At 46.2% G+C, this 24,007-nt stretch overlaps 2 protein-coding genes across 2 annotated transcripts in view; both read left to right on the forward strand.

The window, feature by feature from the left end:
• Positions 1-24,007, forward strand: part of LOC139060956 (uncharacterized) — a 278,066-nt gene that overhangs the window by 225,270 nt on the left and 28,789 nt on the right. The window lies entirely within an intron of this gene.
• On the forward strand, positions 1,414-11,888 carry LOC139046842 (uncharacterized). The gene is made up of 2 exons (XM_070520754.1): positions 1,414-1,977; positions 10,645-11,888. Exons 1-2 carry the CDS (start codon positions 1,684-1,686, stop codon positions 11,764-11,766), a joined length of 1,416 nt encoding a protein of 471 aa, XP_070376855.1. The 5' UTR covers positions 1,414-1,683; the 3' UTR covers positions 11,767-11,888.

Below are 24,007 nucleotides of genomic sequence, written 5' to 3' on the forward strand. Positions count from 1 at the left end.
AGAATTTCCCCGCTGCACTCTACTTTTTCTCTACTCCACTCTTTTTTTCATTCTTTTTGACGGCGTTCTGATGACTCATGTAAGGTCGATTGATGTGCTGGTGTTCATTCTTTTGTAGTAAGCGACAACACCGTGCGCTCCCGCTGACGAGACAGCTGTGATAGCTTTAGCATTTACCGCCCGAAATATGTTGCTTGTTCGATCAGCCTTAGTCGACGTGAGAAATGTGAAACTATTTTTGCGCATTTCATAAGCGCTGTATTATAATGAATTACCCTGAGTAGCATGAAGACGTGAATAATAATGTGTTGTCATCTTACCGTCTGTAATGTGTGAATGATTACTTTGCAAGTTTGCGATCTTATGCCAGCCTGTTGTTACCCTTGATAACTTGTTGCCTTTCCAATGGCTTTGAATTCTGCCCCCCCAAGGTTCCAAGAACCAGCACTCATGACCTGCTGCCACCAGCCATTGCTCATTCCCATGTACGAAATTAATTACATCTAGAAGCTCTTGCATCTTGAATCTTTTTCCACTTCCAGATTCGCTGCTACGAAGCAGCTGTTAATTTTGCGGTACGAATCGTAAAAGTAAGCTTTCCATAAAGTGAGCGCATGTCAACAATTGAAATGCGTTGAAATGTAAGTGTATGTACCACATATATCGATGACGCACGTGCAGCAGCTGTGAACGCCGGTTAGTGAAGAGTGACGGTCAGGGTTAACGGTCACTGACATAACTGCAGCCACAATAGCTCTCCCGGCGACAAGCAAAATTCTTCTGGTTTAGGCAGCCGAAATGTGCTCACCTAATTGCCCACCACACGTGTGTGAAGTTTTCGTTAAACACCGTTTAGAAAATTTCTTGACTTCAGGCCTCCGCGACAGAACTTCATATGCATGCTGAAAAAAACTGCGCCGCTTTTTGTTGGTAGGTGATGCGCGTTTGCGCGCGAACTTTTGAGTTGTTCGAGCAATGGGCGAAGTCAGTGTTTCATTTCGAGAGATCGAGGGGGGTCCTACTCCTTATATGTACGTTCACGCATGTGTTTGTATATGTGCGTGCATATATCTACATACAAACTAAACATTTCGGGGGTTTGGCATCCCTCCGGCTACGCCAATCGTTCGAGCGTAGCCTGCATTGAAAAGCGTCATCTTGCTCAGCGCTTGCGAACGATTCCCGCATGTAGCTCGCGACCAGCAGACAAAAAAAAAGCAAATGGAACACCGCGCGGCATTTGCCTCCTGCGCGCGCGAGGAATGGCTTCACTGCAGACATGGAACATAACTGCGGACCTATGCGCTACTCTGCTCCCTGCGGGAGCGTATACAGGGACACTATTTCGCCACGTGCTCGCATGACCCCTAATACGTTGTGGCCGAGTGTACGTGACAACCGAACAAGCCCAGCGCATATGCATCCGCTGCTGCGGAACCGGCGGTGAGTCTATGGAACGGCTGTCGCCGACGATAACGATGCCCTGGCCGCGTTGCGAAGGCAAGAGGTGCGATAAGTGTTCCCCATTCAACGCGATAGTGCGCGCAGGGCTCATTTTATCTCTCGTTGACGCTACTCTAGCCAACGTATGTGAGCGCACTCAGTAGCGATAAGCTCGGAGGAAAAAGCACTGCGCTCTTGCGCTCTCGGGTAAGCGTACGATTCGTGCCTGAAGACGACGCCATGCCGGATCACGGGCGAGGACGGGTGCACCGTTTTCGCGACCACGTCGTCGCCGGCGTCAACTGGCGACCGACGCGGCTCTTCGACGAGGTGCCGAATTCACGTGTGTGCAGCCTCTGCCGGATGATCCCAAAACGGACGGTGCTGTTGCCGTGCGGCCACGCTCTGTGCCAATCTTGCCACGCAGGCAGTGTCGAAGGGGGCGTTGGCCAGTGTCCGTTGGATCGAGAGGCATTCGAAGAAGCGGAGTGCTTCGGTTATGAATTCCCGGCCAGGAAAGCGAACGCCGTGAAGGTGAGGAAGAAAGAAACAATTTCTCTCACTTTTTCATGGGGGCGGGGGGAGAGGCAAATCATGCATTAGTATTGCCATAATTACGCTAAGGCATATCTGCACACCTAAGATTAGAGTGCCCCTTTTCATCATCACCATCATCAGTCTGGTTACGCCCACTGCAGGCCAAAGGCCTCTCCCATACTTCCCCAATTACACCGGTCATGTACTAATTGTGGCTATATTGTCCCTGCAAACTTCTTAATCTCATCCGCCCACCTAACTTTCTGCCGCCCTCTGCTACGCTTTCCTTCTCTTGGAATCCATTCCGTAACTCTTAATAACCATCGGTTATCTTTCCTCCTCATTACGTGTCCTGCCCATGCCTATTTCTTTCTCTTGATTTCAACCAAGATATCACTAAACCGCGTTTGTTCCCCCACCCAATATGCTCTTTTTGTATCCCTTAACGTTACACCTATAATTCTTTCCATAGCTCGTTGCGTCGTGCTCAATTTAAGTAGAACACTTTTCGTAAGCCTCCAGGTTTCTGCCCCGTACGTGAGTACTGGTAAGACACAGATGTTGTAAACTTTTCTCTTGAGGGATAATGGCAACCTGCTGCTCATGATCTCAGAATGCCTCCCAAACGCACCCGAGCCCATTCTTATTCTTCTCATTATTTCAGTCTTATGATCCAGATCCGCAGTCAATACCTGTCCTAAGTAGATGTATTCCCTTACTACTTCCAGTGCCTCACTACCTATCGTAAACTGCTGTTCTCTTCCGAGGCTGTTAAACATTACTTTAGTTTTCTGCAGATTAATTTTTAGACCCACCTTCGGCTTTGCCTCTCCAGGTCAGTGAGCATGCATTGCAGTTGGTCCCCTGAGTTAGTAACCAAGGCAATATCATCAGCGAATCGCAAGTTACCAAGGTATTCTCCATTAACTCTTATCCGCAATTCTTCCCAATCCAGGTCTCTGAGTGCCTCCTGAAAACACGCTGTGAATAGCATTGGAGAGATCGTATTTCCCTGCCTGACGCCTTTCTTTATAGGGATTTTGTTGCTTTCTTTGCGGAGGACTACGGTGGCTGTGGAGCCGCTAGAGATATCTTCCAGTATTTTTACATATGGCTCGCCTACACCCTGATTCCGTAATGCCTCCATGACTGCTGAGGTTTCGACAGAATCAAACGCTATTTCGTAATCAATGAAAGCTATATATAAGGGTTGGTTATATTCCGCACATTTCTCTATCACCTCGTTGATAGTGTGAATATGGTCTATTGTTGAGTAGCCTTTGCGGAATCCTGCCTGGTCGTTTGGTTGACGAAAGTCTAAGGTGTTCCTGGTTCTATTTGCAATTAACTTAGTAAATACTTTGTCGGCAACAGACAGTAAGCTGATCGGTCTACAATTTTTTAAGTCTTTGGCATCCCCTTTTTCATGGATTAGCATTATATTAGCATTTTTCCAAGATTCCGGTACGCTCGAAGTCATGAGGCATTGCGTATACAGGGTGGCCAGTTTCTCTAGAACAATCTGCCCACCATCCTTCAACAAATCTGCTGTTACCTGATCCTCTCCAGATGGCTTCGCCCTTTGCATAGCTCCCAAGGCTTTCCTTACTTCTTCCGCCCTTACTTGTGGGATTTCGAATTCTTCTAGACTATTCTCTCTTCCATTATCGTTGTGGGTGCAACTCGCACTGTATAAATCTCTATAGAACTCCTCAGCCACTTGAATTATCTCATCCATATTAGTAATGATACTGCCGGCTTTGTCTCTTAACGCACACATCTGATTCTTGCCAATTCCTAGTTTCTTCTTCAGTGCTTTTAGGCTTCCTCCGTTCCTGAGAGCGTGTTCAATTCTATCCATATTATACTTCCTTATGTCAGCTGTCTAACGCTTGTTGATTACCTTCGAAAGTTCTGCCAGTTCTATCCTAGCAGCAGGGTTAGAGGCTTTCATACATAGACGTTTTTGATCAGATCTTTCCTCTCCTGCGATAGCTTACTGGTATCCTGTCTAACGGAGTTACTACCGACTTCTATTGCAGAGTCCTTAATGATGCCCTCAAGATTGTTGTTCATTGCTTCAACACTAACGTCTTCTTCCTGAGTTAAAGCCGAATACCTGTTCTGTAGCTTGATCTGGAATTGCTCTATTTTACCTCTTACCCCTAACTCATTTATCGGCTTCTTATTTATTTATTTGTTGGTTTATTTATTTGTACATACTGCAGCCCCTATATGGGGCTATCACAGGAGTGGGTTAGACAAAGAAAATCATACAGAAGCCAAGTAAACAATAACATTAAAAATTCACATGAAATAGGGCAGATGACACAAATGAAACTCAAAATAGCAGCAACACTGAGAATCAGTACAAAAACGAGAATGAGTAAATACACTGTAACAACAAGAAAATACATAAAATTAGTGTGGTTAACTTTTAACAGGAAATCATTTATTGGCATTCTGGGAATGGCATTCTGGGAATTAAGTTCCAGAATTCAGTTTCTTCGATTCCCTCCTCAGGTCTTGGCTAATTCGAGTTCTTACCATCCTATGGTCACTGCAGCGCACCTTGCTGAGCACGTCCACATCTTGTGTGATGCCAGGGTTAGCGCAGAGTATGAGTATGTCTTCCTTCTAGTCTCACCATTCGGGCTTCTCCACGTCCACTTTCGCCTATCCCGCTTGCGGAAGAAGGTATTCATTATCCGCATATTATTCTGTTCCGCAAACTCTACTAATAACTCTCCCCTGCTACTCCTAGAGCCTATGCAATATTCCCCCGCTGCATTGTCTCCAGCCTGCTTCTTGCCTACCTTAACATTGAAGTCGCCCATCAGTATAGTGTATTTTGTTTTGACTTTACCCATAGCAGATTCCACGTCTTCATAGAAGCTTTCGACTTTCTGGTCATCATGATTGGATGTAGGGGCGTACACCTGTACAACCTTCATTTTGTACCTCTTATTAAGTTTCGCAACAAGACCTGCCACCCTCTCGTTAATGCTATAGAATTCCTGTATGTTACCAGATATATTCTTATTATTCAGGAATCCGGCTCCTAGTTCTCGTCTCTACGCTAAGCCCCGGTAGCACAGGACGTGCCCGCTTTTTAGCACTGTATGTGCTTCTTTTGGCCTCCTAACTTCCCTGAGGCCTATTATATCCCATTTACTGCCCTATATCACTGCTAGATTCGCCTCACGAGATAACGTTCTAGCAGTTAAATGTTGCCTGGTTCATATTCCAATGGCGGCCTGTCAAGAGCCAGGGATTCGTAGCACCCTCTGCTGCGTCGCAGGTCGGACCGCCGCCGTGGTCAGTTGCTTCGCAGCTGCTGCGGACTGAGGGCCGGTGTTTGATTGTTGTGTTCATATAGGAGGTTGTGGCCCAGTACTGAACCAGGGTGGCCAATCCTGCTCTGGTGAGGGAGTGCGTTACCGGTTCTGGTCACCGGGATCAGGCCACACTCCAGGCCTGTTTATGCAATCTCATCAACACGCGGATTTTTTTTTTAAAATGCGTTTTACTATAGCCCTAAAGTAATTTACTAATGCACCCTGACTAAATGGTTCTTTTTAGCGTCTATCAACGATAACACAATGGAACAACTCAAACTTACTGTAGGTTCATGTGAAATATTCGTTAGGCAATCGGTATTTACTTATTTGTTAGTGTGCCACATAAGAAAGAAATACAAAAAGGCAATACTTTGAAATGTGCGAAATCACACTGACGTTTTGGGGTTTTCATTACTGCGCTAAATTCAAAGGGAAACTGGTGATAATTCGGTAGCAATTCAGTGATAATACAGTGATAGTTAATTACTTAATTCTCAATTCAAACATTATCCTTTCTTTCCTTGAAATTCGCACTGAAACATAATAAAACGAAGTTGGGTTCACTTCAAAATAAATTCACTAGGTATTCTTATAAGAGATGGTATGGCTTCTGAAAAACTAACATTTCTGCAATTTTTTTCACTTCAGGACATTATTCCTCAACAGCAACATCTCAGCCCCCCCCCTCCCCCGCTCCATCGCAACCGCCCGACACTAACATAATTTACACGCTTAAATGTAAAAAAGGGTGTAAATGTGTCTATAACTCAAACACGTCGAGTGTTCGTTATATAAATAACACCCCAAGAGTGTCAGTTATAGACACACTTACACCCTTTCTCACTTTTAAGGGTAAATTATTTTACGGTGAATAACAGTTATCTTTGCCCCTAGTGGGTGACCGAATTTATTTGAGGAGCAAGTTAGCAAGCGAAGAGCACATGGCCGTCTCCACTGCACAATAATGTTTGTGTACGCGTAGATGAGTTCGCAGCAGGAAGAATAATTAAAGTGTGGGCGTATTTCTCCTCGATTCTCACTTACCAAGGCTGTCTGTTGTGTGAGAGTAGCTGTCTAGCGATTTAAAAGCCTAATTAAGTGAATCACTTTGATCTAGTAATCGTGTTTGGCACATCTTTATTGTTCAGACAGCGACAGATACTGCCGGTTGATTTTGAGCATAGCGCATACACTGTTTCACACCGGAATTCATGTAACAGGCTCCTCCACTCTTAGGGTGAACACGGCTCACCGTGGCCGCGGTCCGCGGGGCGCCATTGCGTCCGGCGCGACGCATGCGCACACGGACCTCGGGGAGGCGCTTCGCGTCGTCTGCTACAGCTATTTTTTTATTATTTTATTGTTTAACTTAGATAGGACATTAGAGAGTATAATAGCAAGAGCATGGTGTCGCAACACACCACCCCATTCCAAAGGGGACACTTATAACATCCATCCATCCATCCATCCATCCATCCATCCATTCATACAGCGCTGGAGCTCTGGCTTTGCTGCAAAGCACGCTTCGCTGGACCCACAGGTGACTGAGTGCCAGAGGCGGCGTCGCGGGAAGGCGCACTTCACTGACTGGAGCATTTTCCAGCTGGTTTGGTCTACAGCTTGTGAACAGCCTGCTTAGTCAATATTGACACGTGTACTTATCTTCATCGGGCGACCACGTTTCGCCGCCTAACAAATGTCATCGCAAAGCACGGGACGCGCCTGCATGTATCCGAAGTTTCTAGAAAGTTATCGATGCTTAGAAAGTTATCGACGCGAATGGTGTAGAACTTTGTGGAAGGCACGCGGGTCCGAACGATTAGTCTGGAACATTCGTCGACTGTTGCATAAAAGCCGACGCGCTTGACCCGCTGATCAGATTTTCGACGATCGCCGACCGTGTTCGCCGCTATCGTTGTGCTATAAGCGTAGCCTGTTTTGTGGGCACAGCTTCGCCCAATAAAAGTTTTGTCGTTCACAGTATTGCTACTGTGTTATTCAACGTCACCACCACGTGACAATATACATTACTAGAAACGAGCTTCTCACGACATAAATCACTTAGCATGTTTTTTTATAAGTGACGAGGGTAAAAATACAGTCGCTTTTTCGCGCTCTTTATTTGGCTGGGGCTGTTTTGTTTTACTCTCACAGCACTTGGTGCAGTTCGTACCGAGCAACCTATTAGGCGGGCTCTTATTGGTTGGAGTCATCACGTGATGAGCCTATAGCGCGCCGTTTCGCGCATGTCTTGATGCTCGAACGAATTAGCTTAATTGACTTAAGAAAACGACCGAAACCCGCAATAAATTTCGCAGGAAGTTAGAGAGCAATTTTTCGATCACGCATCACCATGTTTGCCATGGGTTTTACCATAAAGGAGGGCAATAAAGTTATTTCGACAGCAACTTAGAAGTGATATCCGCTGCTTCGCGTCTCGCTTATTGACACGTTATTGTCGCTCGTAGGATGGCATGGAGCGCATTACGCTATGTAGAAAAGTGCTCTTCCCGGCAAAGCAACTGATTTGGCTTTACTCCCCCTTTTCATCTTTCTAGATCCTATAAAAAACAAAATTAATTTTTGTTGTCACAGTTTGGGCTAAATCCCCGAAGCGGTACCGGTCCTTTGACGGCTACCTGACGCGAGAAGTCGCATTCTCATTTAGAGGAATCGTCGCTCAATTATTTGATTACATTGATTAGGTGAAGTAAAACATTTCGCGGTTGCAGTCACGGATCATAGCGGAACTTGCGTCGCGAGCGCGACGATACGCACGGAAGAGACGGAGGCGGCCGAGGAAGCAGCGATAGCCCTCGCGGTGGCCGCCACGGATGCCGAGGTGATAATCAGCGACTCGCAGGCAGCGATACGCAACTATGCTAGCGGCCGGATCTCCCGGGAAGCGGCCCACATTCTCCAAATTCAACAGGGCAATATTTGCCGCAAAAACAACCGTTTCCTCGTATGGACCCCCGCCCACACGGACCCTCCGCTCTCGGGAAACGAGACGGCCCACGCCACGGCTCGAGGACTTACATGCCGAGCCGCGGCGCCCGCCGGCAATCCCGACGTCTCGCCCACCGCGAGAGCGATGCAGGAGTGGACGTGGGGGGATCGCATGACCACTTTCAGAGACATCACGCAACACTACAGATTGAACAGATGTAAATACCCACCACCGCACGCCAACCTAAACAAGAAACAGGCGGTTGCCTGGAGGCAATTGCAGACACACACATATCCTAACCCGGTGATCCTTCACCTCTGCTACCCCGACATATATCCGTCCGACGACTGTAAAGCGTGCGGAGCCAGAGCGACGCTGCAGCACATGCTGTGGGCATGCGCCGGTAGCCAGCAGCAGGAGTCTCCGACGAACGGGATAGAAATGGCAGTGTCGAACCGAGGGGCGCGTTGGGAGGCGGCCCTGCTCAGCCACGACCTCGCCGATCAACTGTGAGCCGTCCGGCACGCCGAGGAAGCCGCCCGGGTCCAAGGACTCGAGGCCGTCACCTAGGCTGGGGTGCTTATGGCCCCACCCCACCCAAATCGCCGGGCATTTTCAATAAAGTTTTCACCACCACCACCACCGACGTGTTTTTGGTTGTTTGTTTTTTTCTCCTTGGGGTCGATGCACGCCGCATGCGAATGCTGTTTGTCCGTTTTGAATGCGTAATTGGAGGGGAAAATCTATAATCTACGTGTCTGTTTTCTAGCTTAAGTTACGTCTTGCCGGGTAATTAAGACGTTATTCGCTTCTATTTCATTTCAGTACTTCCATGGAATAGGCCATATGCATATTCTCACTAGCATATAATAATTTAATTCTGCGGTGTACGGTACGAAGCGACACATTGCCTCTGCGTTACGCCATAGAGCTGGGCATCGCATAAATTTGGAGAGTAGGAGGAATTGATTTCTTTCCTTTTATTTTTATTTTTCAGGGGGTAGGAGGGGGGTTGGGCAGAGTGGGTAAAACCCAAATGCAGACAAGCGATGCAGTTGCCGTCGTGGGGAAGTGGCCGGTCCGTGTGTTGGACGAACGCGGCCACGATAATTAAACCGGCGGTCATGAGGCCGGCCCGGTGTCACCTGCTGTTAGCATGCCAGGGGTCGTCAAACGGGCTCTCCATTTGTAAAACCCAAGCCAGATTGCTGTGGTCGGGCCAGTCTACTTTTGAACTGACCATGGGCGTCAGCCCGATCTACCGACGAGCTCCCCCCCCCCCCCTTATTTTTTCCCTTAGGTCATGGTATGCCCCATCTTAGCTTAATATGATGGTGCGGTGTATTCAACGGCTACTGAGTTGAGTGACCGGCCGCTCACGAGTTAAAGATTCTGGGATGACTCCTCAAATCGAAAGACACCACAGGTGTTGCCATTAAACGCATTTCTGTCGACTTGCATGATGAATTGCATTTTGTTCGGTTACTGGTTGTCATGGCATTTCGGCGATAAAAAACGCTGTCACATTGCAGGGTAATTTCATCTCCCCGGTGCACTTTCGGAAACTAGTCACGTAGCGGGTACCGGAAAAAAGAAAGATGACGCATTGTAGATCTGTGCCTACAAAACTATTCTCAAGGCGTTATATCCGAGGTGACAAAAGGGCCACTGAAAACTGATTAGAATCGTCCAGGCTTATAAGAAGGATGGAGGAATTTTACGGGATGCTCCCCGTAAAGTTCGGCAAACAGTGACCACTGAAGCTGAATACATGACCATTGGTGAGCAAGTGAGGAATACATGAACAATACATGAGCAAATTAACAACAGCATCAGGTTGGGCGACGTCTCTGACACGACTATCATGCGTCGCCTCTACGCCCCAGACTAATAAAGATCGCGAAAAAATGACTGTATTTTTACCCTCATCACTTATAAAAAACACACTAAATGATTTATGTGGCAAGAAGGTCGTTTCTCCTAATGTATATTGACTAAGCAGGCTGTTCACAATCTGTAGACCGAACCAGCTGGAAAATGCTGCAGTTAGTGAAGTGTGCTTTTCCGCGACGCCGCCTCTGGCACTGTCACATGTAGGTCAAGCACGAAGTGTGCTTTGCAGCAAAGCCAGAACTCCAGCGCTGTAGCAGACGACGCCAAGCGCCTCCCCGAGGTCCGTGTGCGCATGCGCCGCTTCGCCGGACGCAATCGCACCCCGCGGAGCGTGGCCACGGTGAGCCGTGTTCACCCTAAGAGTGGACGACCCTGTACGTTTTGAAAGTTGGGGACAGGGATGCAACGGGCCTTTAGTAAAAATGTTTTGTCGTTAAAAAAATCGTAATGTGTGGTTTGTTCATTTTATTTCCTCTTAAGGTATACTGCTGGAACGAAGCTCACGGCTGCGAGTACACGGGCACCATGGACCGCATACTGGAGCACTACGAGAACGACTGCACATTTCACACCGTGGAATGTGCGGGATGCGGCGAGGGAGTCCAGCACAGATACCTGGCAATGCACTACGCGGCCGGATGCCGTGCCCGTGTTTCTGTCGCGATCACAGAGTCCTCGGAGCATACAGCATTGACCCTTGCAGACGTGAACGCTGCCCTTGAAGACGTGAAGGCGATGTTGGGATGCTTGAACCACGACCAGCTGCTGCCAGTGATTCAGAGTCAGTTCAATGAGCTTAAAGAAGAAGTCAGAAACCAGGAAGCCAGGTTCGCCGAGATCACTCGCGAGCTCGGAGCATGCGAGAACAACTTAAAGGGCGAGATGGCTCAAATCGCCGCCACGATTTCCTCGACCGTGTCCCAGCAGCGGATGTCTCAGCAAAATCCATTGGAGGAAGCCAGCACGTCGAGGTCGCTGTCGTTGCGCTCGGAACAAGAAGATGAGATACGTCGAAAGTGTGAACACTCAGCCCACCTGGAACACTCGCGGCAAACTTTCCCGAAGCCTGATTCCAGCCGTGTCATTGCCCGTTGTGAGACTGAGTGCGGTGACGTTCGGCATTTGAACAGTGCGCTGTTACGACCCGCGATACTTAAAGGAATTTACTGCGTGGCATATCTGCTCACCCTAGAAAACATTGAGGAAATCATTCAGTGGCAGGGAGGCATAAAACAGTTTGCCGAGATTAGGGTGCAGCACATGGAGGACACGTACTTTACCATTGCCGTTTGGAAGTACGGCGATTGTGCAGCTTACCTCGTTCTGCAGCTCCAGTTTAACGGGACGCGGGTGGACTCCAAGTGTTGGCCGCCTTTCTGGAGAGTGGACGCGGTGTATCCATTCCATAGAGCTCGGTTGACTCCCGCTGCCGAGCGTTGTTGCTGCAACCGCGATGACCCCTCATTGCCACACTTCCACCTCAAATTTGCTGCAGACATTGCCTCGCTGAAGGATAACAGCTATGTCCGAGACGGAAAGATAGAGCTCCTTATCATACTCGACGATACAGATAAGTACGGTGGGATCACAGGAGCACCCTAACCTTCGTCATCGCAGAATGTGCACTGCACCGGAGAATCCTCCTCGCCACATCACAAGATGTGTCACAGGAGCTTAGCGAATTTTCGATCTCCATTCTAGTAAATAAAGTAAGCTCTGCGACATCTGCTTTTTGGAAATTTGCTATCCCTAGTAACTGTCAACCTATTCTTTTCTGACAGTACTCGCCGTTCGTTCCCTTTGATTCTTGTGCTAATACAGTTTTTGTTGCGAAACGTTGTGTTCCTCGAGTGGTTTCTAACCTTACGGCGTTCACCCCGATACTTTCCTCTCGATTATTGCCCTGCGGCTGTTAAAGCGATTGATTTCAATGCGATATTCGTGTTTGATACTACGCTGTAGTACCGCGTTGTCCCTTGTCCCAAATACACGTCCAATGTTTATGCGTCGCATCGCGATTATTTATTTATTTATTTATTTATTTATTTATTTATTTATTTATTTATTGTACCTTAATTCAATGCCCGAAGGCGTTAAAGAAGGGAGTGGATCAAAATACATAGCATGTGCAGGGTATAATAATATTTTAAAAAATTGAAAGTGCGGATTAACAAAAGTATTCTTCAATAGTAGTTCTAAAACCATATGTATTGGTTATGTTAGCAATTGAGGCCGGCAGATCATACCATTCATTGATATATTTAGGAATAAATGAATAAAAAAAATAGGCTCGTGCGACAGTGTGAAACGCTCAATTTATGGCGATGCTCAGTACGAGATCATATGTATGCAGGTTCGGACAAAGGTTCACTTTTTAATTCCGGATTGTAATAATAAATTTGTGCTGCAGTGATAAGCGTGCTAACTTCCTACGGGATGAGAGGAGAGGGAGGTTTAACGTAGCCTTCATAGATGTTACGCTTGATGTCCGAGAATAGTTAGTAAGAATGAAACGTGGGCTACGATGTTGTATAGACTCTATTGCATTTGTTAAGTAATCCAAACCAGGCTCCCATACAGAAGAGGCATATTCAAGCTTAGGACGTATTAGTGTTTTGTATAAGTAGCTTTAAGTTAGCGAGTGGCATAGAGAAATTGCTACGGAGTTAACCAAGCGTACGGTTAGCATTGTTAGTGATGTGCTTTATATGTGTTTGCCAGGAAAAATTAGACCTTATGTGGACGCTTAAGTATTTATAGCAACTGACTTCTTCGAGTACAGAATTCTTCAAGTGATATTTGGATAGGATACACGAAGCAGTATAGCGGGAAATTCTCATTAGCTTCCACTTTTGGCTGTTTAGTCCCATTTCCCAAGTGTCGCACGAGTTAGTTAGCTTGTTTAGAGCAGATTTTACTTTTACAGTGTCAGAATTTTATGATATTTCTCGGTATATGACACAATCGTCTGCAAACAACTTCATGAAGGACGCTACACAGTTAGGCAAATCATTAATATAAACGAGAAAAAGCAAGGGTCCGAGAACAGAACCTTGCGGCATCCCGGAACTGACAGGGCAAATCGAAGGGTCAAAATGCTCAGCTGAGACAAATTGTGCTCTATTGGATAAGAAGTGTTCAATCCGCGAGATAATATTACGGTGAATGTTGAGTTTATCTAATTTTAGACAAAGTAATTGGAGAGAGACGAGATCAAATGCTCTAGAAAAGTCTATGAAGATGGTGTCAATGTGAAATCCATTATCCAACGCGGCACCGATTTCATGTTTAAATGAAATAAGTTGAGTATCACAGGAAAGCAATTTGCGGAACCCATGCTGACGAGATGAACAAAATGAATTTGTTTCTAGGACGTTGACGAGATTAGAGTATATTATATGCTGTAGAATTTTGCATGGCACACTGGTTAGAGAAATCGGCGTGTAATTTAAAGGGTAATTCACGTCGCCAAACTTAAATAATGGAACCACCTAAGCGACTTTAAAATCCTTTGGTAATCAGCACGACAGAATAGATTGCGAAAAGATGTTGCACAAAATTATGGATGAGTACACTTCGGTATTTTTCAAAAACTTAGAACTAATATCGTCTATTCCTGACGATGACGAAATCTGTAACTTACGAATCTAGTTCACAACACCGTCGTAATCAATTAACAAGGGCTCCATCTGAGGAAAATTGATCTTAGCAACTTCAGGTACAGAAGCACAGGGCAACGGGTTATGCAAAAATGATTTCGAAAACACTTCATTGAGTCCACAAGAACATTCTTCTTGCGGAACAACACCACCATCTAACTCAGTTAACGATATTGTGTTACATTGGGAACCCTTGACAGTTTTCCGAATTTTTTTAGTATTTCCAGTTAGCAGAGATGGAAGTGTATTGAAAAAGAAAACCCGTTTAGCTTCTTTGACTGCGTTTTTAAACAGTGAAGCAACCTGCTGATACACACGCCAGCTATCACTTGTGTTCCGCTTTCTTAGTTTGACGAAAGAGCCGCTTCGTCCTGTTCAAGATACGTTTTAGGGATGCATTAAACCACGCTGCTCGATTGTTATACCGGACAACTCGCAGGGGTATGTGTTTTTGTAGCAATTCATTAAATGTATTTTTAAAAAGCGACCGGTTCTGTTCAACGCTCCGAGTGTAAGAGTCCATTCGTCCATTTGTCCAAAGTCCATATGGGCCACTTATCATCGTTAAGGTTTGCCGCAATCGCTTGAATCTCGGTTTGCTGTGCATCGCCTTTCCATTCCGCCGTACTCGAATGGTTGCGTCCTTGTGATCAGCTTCTGATGCGTCACACTGCCTAGCAACAGCCAATCGCGCCCACCGGTGACCCTCGGGGATGGAACCCCCGACCCTTCAGAAATTAAAAGTGAGGAACAGGACACACGAATGATTGCGTCACCACGCTGCTTCAGTGCTTTGAAATTTGGGTGGCGTGTTCCACGTAATCCGGACACCGCCTGTCACGTCCACTGCTTCCTTAAAAAAAAAATGGGGTTTTATGTGCCAAAAGAACTTTCTGATTCTGAGGCACGCCGTAGTGGACTCCAGAAATTTCGACTGCTTAGGATTCTTTAACGTGCGCCTAAATCTAAGTACACGGGTGTTTTCGCATTTCGCCTCCATCGAAATGCGGCCGCCATGGCCGGGATTCGATCCCGCGACCTCGTGCTCAGCAGCCGCACACCATAGCCACTGAGCAACCACGGCGGGTGTCCACTATTTCGTCTTGCGTCCCGTCTGAAGCCGCAGTTCTTTTCCTCTTTAAACAAAGATTCGAGGCCCGTGTGCTCGTATTTCCAGCACCCCCAGAAGGCAATGCCGTAGAGGAAGAATATGGCATTATATTACTGCGTGTTTTATTTCAATGTTGACAGAAATACTTTTTTTTATTCGCCTGCGGAGGTCGGCAAAAATCTACTTATTGCTATGAAGTACTCGGACATGTATGGAACATACTTGAATTGAATCAGTATTCAACTAATTACTTGAGCAGATATACTGCAATGCACGCACTGAAGCCAGCGATTTCACAAGGCTCGTCCGCTTCTGATGAAATTTCGAGTGTGGCACCAGGTTGGACACAAGCGCAGTCAAAGTTGCGGTGAAAATGCGCTGTTGTTCCGCTTCCTTTTTTCTTTTTTTTTTCAACGACACACCAATCCCGATCGCAGGGGCCGCATTTTGATGGGGGAGAAATGCGAGAACACCCGTGTACCGTACACGCTTATGTGCACGTTCAAAAAAACCCCCGGTGGCCAAAATAAATCCGCAGTCCCCTACTACGGTTGCCTCATCACATCGTGGTTACGGTTCGTAAAACGCCAGAATTTGAACAAACATCACACACACACAACAAAAAAATGCCTTATACGCATTGAGGCTAGAATGTTGCTGCAGCACCATCGCAGGTTGTTGCAAACTTCCGGAACACGAATCTAAAAACTGATGTTATACTTACAATTCGTTCCTAGTGAATATGTCCGTACAATTCACCGGCTACACTTCGTAAATAGGAATTTGTGGTGTAAAGGAAGTAGTCTTAAAGGTAAAGAAATCAAAATTATGAATTATGCGTAGAATTAGCTTGATTTCTTGTGCAAATAATGTCTGCCTCTGATACTAACTCAAACAGTGGAATTGTGCAACCTATCATAGGTAATTTGTAAAGATTATGTTAACGATACAATTAAACATCCCGTATGTATATCGCAAGCATTAAGCCTCTCGCAGGTCGATGTTTGCTGTGAGGCGTCTGCCGCTGCTTCAGCAGATACGATATCAAAGTAGGAGATACTTCAGATAGCTTCCCTGCCCTCCCTTCTTATGGAACGCTTTTTCTTATCCTCGGTATGATTTGTGTCACGTACTTCCAAAGACTAATGATCATACCAACAAAACTCTATCCCTACGCAATAAATTTATTCCTTGCGAAACTGCTGGATATATAGTTTGACGAGGGGCGAATCTCTCTGTAAAAATATTCCTTTTTATATCAGATTCCTGAAATAACGCAGCAAAACAACCGCAACACTAATGTTATCGGAGGAAACCTAAATGGTGTAAGAGCCAAATCATTACTTTTAAGTGTCTATTATTAATTTTTCTTTCTCATCAAAACATAACCAAACTGTCGGATAGTAGCCTTAACTCTGACTTGGCATTCTTCAAAACTTCGTTCCCTCAAAGCAGAACGATTGTGTTCTTTTCATTCATTTATTTATTTTTATCTCTGAAATGACTTATTTATTTTTACTTATAAAATAATTTACTTATTTTTATTTGCGAGCAACCTATATATAAGAAAGGCGTTCTGCCTTTACATGAGAAGCACTAGATTTGATCTTGCTGTCAATTCCAAATCTAATTCGCCGATTCATGTACATGCAAACGCAGGTATGCTCTCCATTCATTACCTATGAACCCTACATGAACTTTACTGCACGTAGTAGGGAAGGATTAATTTTACCAAGTGCGTTAGAATATTATCTACACTATTAACACGTTAGATTGAGTGAAAATTCTCGAAAATTCGTAAATCATGGGGCAAAGAAGTGTTATGGGTTATTATGTAGAGAGAGAGAGAGAGAGCAAATGATAAATGAAAGGTAGGGAGTTTAACCAGGACTGAGCCCGGTTGGCCACCCTACACTGGGGAAAGGGAAAACGGGGACGGAAAGATTAAAGAAAGAAGAGAAAGTCCACCGGGGATATCGTTCAGTCACTCAGTCCGGATTACAGACGCCGACTCAATCCAGTATCTTTCAAATATCGCAGCAGCGCTTTTGTAGCCTTATGTAGCTGCGATATGCGAGGCCATGGTCCCAAGATCTTGTTCAAGGTGAATGGTTTGCTATCTAACTGGTTGAGAGCTGTGCAGAGATCTTGTCTTTCATTTTCAAATGATGGGCAGTAGCACAGTAGATGGTCTATAGTTTCTTCGACACCGCAGGCATTGCACTCGGCGCTGTCAGCCATTCCAATCAAAAACGTATATGCATTCGTGAATGCGACGCCCAAGCGTAAGCGGCACAGCATTGTTTCCTCATTACGCGGAAGCCCTGGTAACAGCCGCAGTTGCATAGATGGATCGAGGGAATGCAATCGATGTTCACTGAAATCAGGTGTGTGCCACTTCTCTAATGTCATACGGTGCGCTAGCTTGCCTAAGTGTTGGGCTGCGTCAGTACGCGATAAAGGTATAGAAACAAGGGTTGCTCCTTCGTGTGCTTTCTTAGCAGCGTCGTCAGCGATGTCGCTGCCGGAGATACCGCAATGGCCAGGCAGCCACTGAAACACGACGTCGTGCCCTTTCGCAATCATGTGATGGTGAATTTCTCGTATCTCCGATACGAGTTGTTCACAGGACCCGCGACGAAGAGATGACAGAAGACATTGTAAGGCCGCCTTTGAATCACAGAATATTGCCCACCGATTAGCCGGTTGGTTGTTAATATAATCAACGGCACCTCGGAGGGCAACAAGCTCCGAACCGGTCGATGTTGTCAAGTGAGAAATCTTGTACCGGATGCTTAGTGATCGTGATGGTATAACCACTGCCCCGGTGGAGCTGGTCTGGGTGGAAGAGCCATCCGTATATATGTGGACTCGGTCAAAGTAGAAAGTGTGCAAACAATCCAGAGCTGCTTGCTTCAAGGCCATGGTAGGCAGGTCGGTCTTCTTTCTTATTCCTGGAACCGTAAGACGCACTTGAGGTTGTTTTAAACACCACAAAGCTGAGGTTGAACGTGCTGATAGTGCGAACCCCGATGGTAGGGAGGCACGATACTTGCTGACCTCGTTGGAGAAGGATGCCTGTGGTCGTCGTTCTGGCAGACAGGCAAGAAAGCTTGATTGAATCCGTGAAATATGACGAACATGGGCCCTAAGTGAGTCGGTGCTGATGTAAGTCGTGATCGGATGGTCTTGAGCCATTATAATGGTTCCTGCTGTTGAGGCGCTCCGCGGAAGGCCTAGGCAAACACGTAGTGCCTGTGCTTGCACGCTCTGAAGTTCTCGAAGATTTGACGTGCATGTTTTAGCAAGTACGGGAGAACTATAGCGTAGAAATACGATAAAAAGTGCTCGATATAATTGTAGCATGGAGCCTATTGACGATCCCCATGTTTTGCCGGCGATGAACTTGAAGATTTGAACAATAGATGTGAGCCTCTTCTTCAAGTGGGCAACCTGAGGGCTCCAAGAGAGGTCCCGGTCAACAATGACACCCAAAAACCGATGATTTTTCTTGTAGCAGATAGGCTGGCCATTGATGTGTACTGGATAACCAGACATCGCTTTTCGCGTAAAAGCGACTAGCGCACATTTCTCTGTTGAGATGGTAAGGCCTTGTGTCTGAAGATAGTCAGATGCCTGTGTTGCTGCTTGCTGGAGCCTTGCGCGAACCTGCAGGCGAGTGACCGCTGATGTCCAGATGCAGATGTCGTCGGCGTATATTGAAACACTCACTGTTTCCGGGAGGGATTCAGCCAGCCCAAGAAGCGCGAGGTTGAAAAGAACAGGGCTGAGAACACCGCCTAGGGGAACTTCTCGGTATGTGTAGTGGTCGGTAGTCGGACCATCTTCCGTACGCACGAACAAGGACCTTTGTGTCAAGTAGTTTCTTATCCATCGATATACTCGCCCTCCTAGTTCAACTGTCAGAAGTGCGTCTAGAATGGTCGTAAGCGCCTTTCACGTCAAGAAAGAGTGCGACTGATAATCGCTTCCGAGATTTTTTTTGTTCTACAGAAGATACCAGATCGATGACGCTATCAATCGATGAACGGCCTCGTCGAAATCCCGCCATTGAGTCAGGGTAAATTTTGTTGTGTTCAAGGTACCATTCGAGACGCATGAGGATCATACGTTCCATGAGTTTCGATCCCGACGCAGCTGGCAAGTGCTATCGGCCGATACGATGCCAGTTCGAGCGGTGACTTTCCTGTTTTTAGTAGTGGTACCAGGCGGCTTCGTTTCCATTCCTGTGGGACGACACCATCTCGCCATGAGCTGTTATAAAGGCTGAGGAGTTGTCTTCTTGATTCTTGACCTAGGTGGCGCAAAGCACTATATGTTATCCCATCGGGCCCTGGTGAAGATGAACTCCTACAGGACGCCATAGCAGCTTCTAACTCTTCCATAGAGAATGGAGCGTCCATACTTGTATCTCGTGGACCGGGGATGTCACCTGAAGTCATGTCAAAGGCTGAAACTGTGCCACCGGCGACTTTCGCACAAAATTCCTCCGCAATTTCTACCTCACGGCGGTTTTCATAGAGAGCAAGGGCGTTGAAAGGGCGTCGTTGCTGGGGGCTTGAGCTAAGGCCCCGTAGGGTACGCCACACACGGGATAATGGCTTGCGGGGGTCCAGTGACTCGCAAAAGCATTTCCATCTTTGATCCGCTAGCTTATCCATTCGCCGCTTTATCTTCTTTTGCATGCGCCGAGCTTCTCTGAGGTCAAGAATTGACTTCGTGCACCTGTACCGCCTTTCAGCTCTGCGACGCAGTGCACGAAGCCTTTCCAACTCAATGTCATTCTCTGTACGCTTTGATGAATGTGTGAAGCAACGCGTGCAGTCTTGCATTGCGTCAGCAATTATTTCTTCTAATTTGCGTGCGATACGTTTCTTGCATGTGTCTTCTACACGAGCCTGAAAGACTGACCAGTCGATTTGGCGAGATATAACCGGTAATGCGGCGTTTAGTCCATCGATTCTCACATAGGTCGGAATGTGATCACTTCCATGGGTTTAATATCGGTGAACCACTGCACGCTCGAAGTCAGGCAACGTGACACAAAAGTCAAGTCAAGGCAGCTGCTGTACGTTGTTCCTCGCAGAAATGTCGGGCTTCCATCGTTTAGAAGACATAGGTTGTGGCCTGATGCAAATGATATTAGTGACCTCCCCCTCGAGTTTATGCTGGAGCTTCCCCATATATGGTGGTGAGCGTTGAAATCCCCTGTCATTATCCAAGGACCGGGAGTAGCAGTCATAATATCTTCTAGTCTTTTGCTATTAAACTGACTGGTTGGGGATAGGTAGACGCCAATAAGAGTAAAAGACAGCCTCTTCTTTTTCAAAGTAATACAGACGTATTGGTTACCGTCGTGTGGCGCTACGGGTTGGGAAAAATACGTAAGGTCTTTGCGGATGTAAACCAAAACCTTAAAACTACGGACACACGTGGTTGAAACAAAAGGTTCATATCCTGATAGTCTTATGGAGGCTGATAAGTTCGGTTCGCAGATAACCAGTATAGGAAAGTGGTTGTCAAACACGAACTGCCGCAACTCCGAAATACGTGACCTCAGGCCTCTCGCATTCCATTGGAATATGGAGGCACTTCTGACGTCATCCCGGAACGATCGCTGTTGTTGTCGATGAGCCATGGTTCTGCTGTAGAAGCCCTCAAGCACTGGACTTCTGAAGGCTCTCAAGAACCGGATTGATGGCATCCAGCACTTGCAACGCACTTCGAGCTGTTGGTGTCTGTAGCTTGTCCAGAAGAACACGAATAGCACTCATCAGAGAGCTTATCATGACAACAACTTGTTGATCCTGGTCTGACAATTTATCAGGAACAGATGAGGTATCACTTGCTGTGGAGCTCTGATTTCGCTCAATAGGGGCATGTAGCCGCGGGAGTGCAGGCCAAGCGTCAGCAGCCGTGTTGTTCGATGCACCTGTGTCCTTTGAGCTGACTGCGTTTGGCCGGGGCGGAAGAGCGGGTGGTAATGTACGCGGCTGGCGTTCTGCAGAGGCTTTGGAGGTTCTTGATCGACGTCGGCGACGTGATCGTGATGATGATGATGTGTAGTGTTTTATGGCGCAAGGGCCAGGTTTGGCCAAAGAGCGCCATGACAATGAATGAATGAATGTTTAGTTTTTATTGGCGCAAGGGCCAGGTATGGCCAAAGAGCGCCAAGCCAGTGTTGATGAATTCGCAATGTAGTTATGAGTTCAATGATCTTGGTGTGAGGTGGCTGTAAAGGGGCCTTAAAAATAGTCGCTCTAGAGTGCGTAAAATCTATGTGTTATAAGATTATGTCGATGACAATGACATGTTCTATGAGAAATAAAGTCCATCGTGAGGGAATGATGCATTATGAAAGATCTGTGAGATGGTAAAATTACCTGGAGCACTACTGCCTCGCCAGAGCCCTTGAAACACAAGGGCCTGGAGGCATGTGCTATAAAGTATGACTTTCACAGCGGCATCCTCTCAAGAGAGGAAGCGCTACGAATGTGTGGGACTAATAACGTGTAGGACAACATCTCTGAGGAAACCTAGGACAGTGTTTGTATTAAAAAGCGGTTCTGGACCGAGAAACATTACAGGATGAAGAGGAATGTGTTGACGGTATGCTAAGGAAAAATGTCTCCTTCTCTCAGATTCGGCTTTCCGATACTCCAGGAGAACGTGAAGCACGGTCAGCCTCTCCCCGCATCTGCCACATGTAGGAGGGTCATTTCCGGTGAGTAAGAAGTTATGGGTGCCAAATGTGTGTCCTATTCTAAGACGACAGAATAGGACATCTGCCCGCCGTGATTTTATTGCAGAAGGCCAGAACCCTAATTGTGGCTTTATTACGTGCAGCTCATTGTTTGTTTCCCTGTCCCACAATCGTTGCCAGTAGTTTCGCAGTTTCCTGCGCAAGAAGGGCCTCAGGTCTGTGACAGGGACTGGAGCAGTAGGATGAGCAGAATACGATGCAATTGATGTGGCCATCTGGTCCGCCAGAACGTTACCTTCGATGCCCCTATGACCCGGCACCCAGCATATGATGACATGCTGGTTACAGATATATGATTTACATAGGACGGAATATAGTTCATTGATTACTGGATTTTTGTGCTTACAAAATGACATCAAAGCCTTCACAGCGCTTAGGGAATCCGTATATATAACAGATTTTTTGAGTTTTGTTCTCCTTATATGCTTTACAGCCGACAATAGTGCGTAGGCCTCAGCCGTTAAGATGCTTGCTTCCGGATGCAGTACACCGGATTCCGAAAAGGATGGGCCGACGGCTGCATAGGACACCCCCTCGCGTGACTTCGATGCGTCTGTGTAGAACTCCGAGCAGGAGTGTTTGTATTGGAGTTCCCGGAAATGCATTTGTATTTCAATCTCTGGAGCGTGTTTTGTAACTTGTATGAACGATGTATCGCATTGTATCATCTGCCACTCCCAAGGAGGTAGCAGCTTGGCTGGATGCATTAGGCGATGTTTGAGGATTGGGACATCCATTTCAACACTAAGCTCCCTCACACGAAGTGAGAAGGGCCGTCTTACAGAGGGACGATTACGGAAGAGTGTGTCATATGTCATATCGTTAAGGGTATTAAAGCACGGATGTTCAGGATTAGAGTGGACTTTCAGGAAATATGTTTGGCTGATGTATGTTCTCTGGAGATGGAGTGATCACTCATTTGATTCGACATACAAACTTTCAATGGGACTTGTTCTGAAAGCGCCAGTGGCCAGTCTAATTCCTAAATGGTGAACCGGATCTAGCATCTTTAGCGCGCTCGGGGCTGCAGAATGATAAATCACGGCACCGTAGTCCAATCGTGATCGAATGAGGCTTTTGTAAAGATTAATCAAACATTTTCTGTCGCTGCCCCATGCTGCATGGGATAAAATTTTCAGTAAGTTCATTGTTTTTAAGCATTTTACCTTGAGGTATTTTATGTGTTGAATAAATGTTAGTTTAGAGTCAAGTATGACACCTAGGAACTTGTGCTCTTTGTTCACAGGGATTTGCTGGCCATACATTTGGATATCAGGATCTGCAACGAGGCCTCTCTTTCTTGTGAAAAGCACACAAGCACTTTTGTTCGGGTTCACCTTAAATCCGTTTTCGTCTGCCCATTTAGATACTTTGTTCAAGCCGTGTTGTACTTGCCTCTCACACACTGCAAGGTTGCAGGATTTGAAACCTATTTGTATATCATCTACGTAAATCATCTACTCCTGCTACATATTTATGAATGTCTGATCAATTCTACAGCATCAATGAGAGGGTAGCAGTAGTCGTAATCAAAATCAATAAAAGGTATAAATTAAAGGTAGTACAAACATAAGCTCCAACATCCAGTCACGACGATGAGGAAGTAGATCAGTTTTATGAAGATGTTGAATTAGCGATGAGGAAAGTGCAAACGCAGTATACAGTAGGAATGAGGGACTTCAATGCAAAAGTGGGGAAAAAGCAGGCGGATGAACAAGCAATTGGCAACTACTGTGTCGATTCTAGAAACGCTAGAGGTGAGATGCTGGTAGATTTTGCAGAAAGGAATAAGGTGAGAATATATAATGAACACTTTTTTCAGGAAACATAGCAGCAGAAAATGGGGGGGACCTGGAAAAGCCCTAATGGTGAAACAAGAAATTAAATTGATTTCATACTTTCTGCCGATCCCAGCATAGTGCAGGATGTAAAAGTAATAGGTAGGGTAAAACGTAGCGACCATAGGGTAGTGAGGGCCAGGATCCACCTCAATTTAAAGAAAGAAAGAGCAAAATTGGTCAAGAAAAAACAGGTCAACTTAGAGGCAGTAAGAGTAAAAGCAGACAAATTTAGGCTGGTACTTGCAAACAAATATGCAGCCTTAGAACAGAGAGATGATGACATAGAGGTAATGAATGAAACCGTAACGAGGCTGGCTTCAGAGGCAGCAATTGAAGTGGGAAGCACGGCATCAAGGCAACCAGTAGGCAAGCTCCCCCAAGTAACAAAGGACCTAATGAAGATACAACAAAGAATGAAAGTGTCAGGGCCTTGCAGGACATGAAACGG

Source organism: Dermacentor albipictus, chromosome 6 (assembly GCF_038994185.2).
Source record: "Dermacentor albipictus isolate Rhodes 1998 colony chromosome 6, USDA_Dalb.pri_finalv2, whole genome shotgun sequence".
NCBI lineage: Eukaryota > Metazoa > Arthropoda > Arachnida > Ixodida > Ixodidae > Dermacentor > Dermacentor albipictus.

Excerpts from the sequence above, each read along its gene's own strand:
- LOC139046842 (XM_070520754.1), top strand. The coding sequence starts at position 1,684 with ATGCCGGATCACGGGCGAGGACGGGTGCACCGTTTTCGCGACCACGTC. Across the intron at positions 1,978-10,644 it reads GGAAAGCGAACGCCGTGAAG|GTATACTGCTGGAACGAAGC; the intron begins GTGAGGAAGAAA and ends TTTCCTCTTAAG.